Genomic DNA, 6,131 nt, shown 5'->3' with positions numbered 1-6,131 from the left:
GGCGGCGGCGGCGCGGGGTTGGGCGCCCCGGCCTGCGCCACCTCGTGCTCCGAGTCGTCGTCCGTGCTGCTGCCCAGGCCCCGCGCCTCCCGCCGCTTCTTGCGCTTGCGGTTGACGGCCGAGATGAAGGAGATCGCCAGCATCTCCCGCGCGTACGGCTCCCTCCTGGGGGCGCGCGAGGCCTGCGCGGGAGACGGCGGCGGCGTGAGGGGCGCCCACCCGCGGCACCCCGCCCCGCAGGCCCGCGGAGGGCCCTCCGCCCCGCCCCCGCACTCAGCACCCCGGCCCGGCCGTCCCCCCTCGCTCAGAGCCACCGCTCGGGCAGGACCCTGGCCACCTCCCGGCTCTGCTCAAGACGCCTGGCCTGGCCCTGACCCCGGCCAGCCCAGCCTTCAGCCCGGGGACACTGCCGGCCAGCCCTTCCTCAGAAGTGACTGCGGCCCACGTTCCGGCAGCCTTTCGTGTGCCCTCGCCTCCTTTGTCGTTGTTTTTTGGTCCTGGAGATGGAACTCAGGACCCCTGCGCTGATCTCCACCCCCTCCCACCCTTTTTATTTTTTATTTGGAAACGGGGTCTTGCTAAATGGCTCAGCCTGGCCTCCAATTTGCACTCTCCTGCCTCAGCCTCCTGAATAGGTGGGATTATACGTGTCCCACCACGCCTGGCAATGGCTTTGTATTTTTTGTTCCCGAACGTCTCTTCATAGGCTGCTCGGAAGAGCTGCCTGCACCTGCCCTCCCGCTCCTCTCCTCGTGGGGAGCAGCTTGCTACTCTCCCCTCGGGGCTGTGTCCACTGTAACCACCCCCCCCACAGCTTGCTCATTAGCCGGATGTCCGGCTCCCTCTGAGATCAGCGTCACCAGGCTTGAGCCGGTCTGTGGGGCTGTTTTATCTTTCTGTCTGAGCAGAGCGCTGGCCAGCAGGACAGGCTCGGTCAGTGTCTGTGATCTAAGCCTGCTGCCACAGACAGCACCAGGTCTGTCCTCAGGGCACTGTGCTCTCAGAGCACAAGGTGACAGGGTTCCTGCCTCCCATTTTCTGGAAGAGGTGATGGAAAATTGGTCTTATTCTCACATTTTTTGTTTCCCCCTGGTACCAGGAATCGAACTCACAACCTCACGCTTGCCAGGCAGGCGCTGTGCCGCTGAGCTAAATCCCCAGCCCCTATTCTTACATTTTTATTTATTTATCTTTTGAAAAACGGTCTCACTATGTACCCCGGCTGACCTTGAACTAGTGGTGATCCTCCCGCCTGGCAATAATTAAAATATTTTTAAAATGTTTTAAATATAAATAATCTAAAATAAAAATATTTCTAAAATATCTGGTGGAATTTACCAGTGAAACTATTGAGTGTTTTTTTCTTTTTTTGTTAGAGGTTGTTAATTAGAAGGGACTACACCTGTAGTCCCAGCACGCAGGAGGCTGAGGCAGGAGGTTCACCGTGAGTTGGAAGCCAGCGTGGGCTACATAGTAAGTTCCAGGCCAGCCTGAACTACATAGAGAAACCCTGTCTCAAAAGGCAAAAACAGCCAGATGTGGTGACACACGCCTGTAATCCCAGTACTTGGGAGGCTGAGGCAGGCAGATCCTTGCAAGTTGGAGGCCAGCCTGGGCTACCAAGTAAGCTCAAGACCAGCCTGAACTATATAGAGAGACCCTGTCTCAAAAAGAAAAACCAAAAACAAAAAGAGAGAGAAGTTTGATTTCTTTTGTAGGAACAGGACTAGTATTCCTAGGTTAGGAATAGTGGGTTATCTATTTCTTCTTATGTGGGCTTTGAATCTTGATCTGTTTCTCCCGAGTTGGGCTTCTGGGTAGCAGAGAGATCACAGTTAATGTCTGGTTTTCAGTGATGTTGTACTGCCCTTTGTCTCTTTATTCTGCCAGGCCAGCTGGAAGTTTACCAGTTTTATTTGTTTTGTTTTTTCAAAAAAACCCAGCTTTGATGTCAAGCACTGTCGCCCCTGTTTTCCACTTCACATATTTGGCTCTGAGCTTCCTACGTCCTGCCCTTCGCTTGCCTCAGGTTCCCCAAGGACCTTAAAGGACGGGGATCACATAGGACACTGATGATCAGGAGGAGGATAATAACTCCGCCAGCATCCCAAATCTGCTAAGTGACAGAGCCAGGACTTGAACTCAGGACCTCACCCGAGACTCCTGGCCTCCGGGCACCTGAATCCCAGGCCAGGTCTTTCTCGGCCCCCTGATGTGGTGTCCCCACCTTGTGTCCCAGGCACCCCGGCCTCTCCGGTCCCTAATTCTCCTGCCCAACACCCAGGGGCGCAGTGAGGCACCTACCTTGGACTTGGCCGAACTGCAGGTGGTGACGTCTGTGGGGTGAACAGGAAAAGAACAGAAGCTGCGTCAAGGGAGAGCAGGCCGAGTCCGAGAACGCAGTTCCCTGCCCCAAAGGCTTCGGGGACCAGGGACTCAGGGCCCCAGGAGGGTGAGTGACGGGTGGCATTTTCTACGGGATGGGGACGGGTGGGGATGCGGCAGACCATGGTGTCATTCACCGCTTCATCAGAGGCAGGGAGTGACCTCAGGCTGCCGCCCCAGGCCCTGGCCTGCCCAGGTCACAGGCGGAAGTGCCTTTCCTTTGGGCCTGCGCCCCCATCCCTGCCACTGGAGCACTGGGGAGAAAATGCCAAATGTCCACGAGTCTCGAGACCACCATAGTGACACACAGCACACCACGCATCTGGACAACAGGACCACACCGTGCATGGCGAGGTGAGGGCGCCCGGGCCCCCCAACCCCCACCACGAGGAGGATGAGTAGCGAAGGGCAGAGAGGAAGGGGCGCACTGGGGACCATGGGCTGGGGCGGGCCCCCAGAGGTCCTGCCCCAGAGCCAAGTCAAGCTGCCCCTGGGGAAGAGTCCCCGTGGACGGCAGAGTGAGGAAGGGCCTGTGACCAAGGCCCACTCCTTAGTGTCGCCCGCGCGGGGAAGGAACCAGAGCAGGTCCTGGCCCCGGCCCTGCCGGCGGGGCCCCGGGTGCGGTTAATCCACACTCTGCAGCCAGGTTAGCCCTCCCCGGCCCGCACAGTGAGAAGAGCAGACGGGCGACCACACGACACACACGGCGGCAGCGGGTGACTAGAAGAGGCGGGTGCCGGCCACCCACCCCGGCTGGGCAGCTAGGGCTTGCTGGGGCCTCTGTCTGGGACAGGGCGGGACAGCTACAGCTCGGAGGAGCCGGCGGCAGGACCCACTCGGGTGCCTCTGAGGACAGAGGTCAGGGGTCTTGAACGGAGGCAGGAGCTAGTTACAGAAAAGTTAACTTGTTTTTGTCCTGTTTTTGTTTTTGAGACAAAGTTTTGCTCTACAGTCCAAGCTGGTCTTGAATTCACTATTAGCCCAGGGTGCCTCAAATTCATGGCAATCCTCCTGCCTCAGCCTCCTGAGTACTAGATGACAGGTATGTGTCACCACGCTCATGCAAAAAGGCTTCTAGGGGTGGCGTCACTGGTCCCTAAGAAGCTGAGTCCCCTGGGTCCCAGCCGAGCTTCCCTGGTCCTGGTAACGGGAAGTGGCCACAGAGTCTGGGGGCTGGGATAGGAGCAGACTTCTCCTCAGCAGGGATGACTAGTATAGGGGGACATCCTGCCTGCCCCCTTCTTCTAATCACTCGCCACTGTTAGTGACCGAGGCCGAGACACCACACTGTACCCTTTAACTCTCCGACAGGTCCGCTGGAGGAGGGCGGCAGGGGAGAGGGAAGGAGGAGGGAGGTGCGAGAAAAGGAACAAAGGTTAACACAGCAGCCCCGGAGGTGCGGAAGGAGGCACCGCAGCGCCCCAGAGAGGAGCGGCCGGGCCAGCCTGGGCGGGAGGGGACATCCGGCCAGGCCTCAGGGCCCCGCAGGGCCCCGCCCCCGCTCCCCCAGACCCCCGCTCACCTGAGCCCGGCTCGCTGGCGGGCAGGGTCCTGCCGATGTTGGGCAGCAGGTAGTCGATGTTGGGCACCGCCTGCGGCTCCTTGTCGTCTACGGGGGTCTGCGGAGAGGACGCGGGGCTCAGCTCGTGGGTCCCAGATGGCCAGGCCGCGGGACTGCCTCCCCCACCCCTCGCGGGCAGGAGGTGGCCTGGGACGGTGCTCTGCCTTCCCCAGCGAGAGAGGACCCCAGAGGCCCCTCGCAGGGACCCGGGGGACGGGCCGGGGCCCCCAGCGCTCCCCTCCACTCACTCGCTCGCCCTTGTCCTCGTCATCGCTGAAGAACCAGTCCGACTGCGGAGGAGACAAGAGGGAGGACGTCAGGGCGGGGCGGCTGCTCCTCTGCCCCACTGTCCCCCAAAACAAGCCAGCCAGAAGCAGCTTCCGCAGCGCCCCCTCGCGGCGGCCGGCGCACCCCAGGCCCCGCCCCGAGGAGGAGGAGGACGCCGTCGGGAGCCCCCCTGCAGACGGCACAGGCGGGCACGCAAGGACGTCTCATCAGTGCCAAGCAAGGGCAGGAAATCGAGTTAAACCCTCACACTTCAGTACGTCTTGTGCCCTTTGAGGATCCTGAAAAAAAATGATGTAAGTTTTCAGAGAAAAAAAGTGAGGGGAATTTTGAACTTTCGACAACAGACCCAGGGAGAGAAGGAAGAGTTGCCTTCTATGTGCAGAAAGGGAAACCGTTTTGAACCTAGAATTTCACATCCTTAGAACCTCTGGGAGTTTCCCCGCAAGACTCTCCTGACTGAGCACTGACCACGTGAAGAAAGAAGCTCGGGGGTGGGGTGGGGTGGGGGGGGAAGCAATGACCTGAGAGGAGGAAGGGTGAGAGCAGAAAAGACTGAGGATACCAGGAGGCTGAGGCAGGAGGATCCCCAGGAGTTTGAAACCCGGCTGGGCTACACAGTGAGTTCAATGCCAGCCTGGACTACATAGCAAGATCCTGTCTCAAAAAACAAAACAAAACAAAACTCAAAATAAAAAATAAACAATGAGACACACACGCAGATCATCCATGACAATCTGGATTCAGGTTCAGAGGAAGCACCAGGGACTGGTGGGAGTAACTAAGAACGTGGCTTTACATTTATTATTAACTTATTAATTATTATTATTAATATTTTGGTGCACACCAGGAATTAAACTCAGGATCTTGCGCTCGCCAGGCAGGCGTTGTGCCACTGAACATCCCTGGCCCAGGGGCAACTTGTGAGACCTTGTCTCAAAATAAAATTTAAAAAGGGTGCAGGATGTAACTCAGCATCATTTCTCTAACACATGCAAAGCCCTGGGTTCAATTCTCAGTCCCCCACCCCACAAAGAGGGAAGGTATAGATTGGTAAAACAACAACAGATCAAGAAGTCCAATAAACCACAGCACGCGTGTGTCTAACCCATCTTAACATATATTACATGGCAACCCATAGAACTATCGGAGGCCTGGAAATATTATTAGCTATTGGTGCTGATCAAGCAGATAAGAAATAAGCAAAGATGGGGCTGGGGATTTAGCTCAGCGGCAAAGCACCTGCCTGGCAAGCGCAAGGTCATGAGTTCATTTCCTGGTACCAGAAGGAAAACAAACAAACAAACAAACAGAAAAACAAAAAAGAAATAAGCAAAGATATAGGTATTCTTTTTTAAATTTTTAAAATTAATTAATTATTTTGATACATGTGTTCTAAACAACACAACTGAAAAGTATGATGTAGGGTACACCGAGAACTTGTACTCAACGATAACAGATAGTTAGTTAATTCATTAATTACTGAGGTACTCAGAGCTGCATCCAGGACCTTTGTACTGAGTTACATCCCCAGTCTCTATGTTTTTATTCTGAGACAAGGTTTTGCTATTGAACTTGAAGTCCTCCTGCCTCAGCCTCCCAGAGCACTGGAATTACAAGTGTACAGCACCACACCTGGTTTAGAGAAAATATAGTCTTTTAGAACACACAGGAGTCAGTCAGAAACCAGCCACATCCCAGGCCATGCCGAACTCCCAGGGAGCCAGCTCACACAGACTGTGTTCTCTGCTCAGAGTAAAATTAGGAATAATGATTTAAAAAGAGCTAAATACCCACAAATCTTCATATATCTGAAAATGTATAGGTGACACTGTGAAGTGAATTTTCAAAGTCATCACAAAATAGCTGGAGCTAAGTTACAATAAAAATCTAGGAAGAG

General features: G+C 55.4%; 1 protein-coding gene across 1 annotated transcript in view; it reads right to left on the bottom strand.

The window, feature by feature from the left end:
* The window catches only part of Arhgap23 (Rho GTPase activating protein 23), a gene marked incomplete at its 3' end in the record, with an annotated part of 40,705 nt that continues 34,574 nt past the window's right edge, over positions 1-6,131 (bottom strand). The window contains 4 exon segments of the mRNA XM_013519356.1: positions 1-182; positions 2,305-2,336; positions 3,908-4,004; positions 4,195-4,236. Of these exon segments, the coding sequence (XP_013374810.1) occupies positions 1-182; positions 2,305-2,336; positions 3,908-4,004; positions 4,195-4,236 (353 nt within the window).

This window comes from Chinchilla lanigera, unplaced genomic scaffold (assembly GCF_000276665.1).
Source record: "Chinchilla lanigera isolate Chin_1 unplaced genomic scaffold, ChiLan1.0 scaffold00050, whole genome shotgun sequence".
NCBI classification, from domain to species: Eukaryota; Metazoa; Chordata; class Mammalia; order Rodentia; family Chinchillidae; genus Chinchilla; species Chinchilla lanigera.
This window is presented reverse-complemented; position numbering and strand designations above follow the sequence as displayed.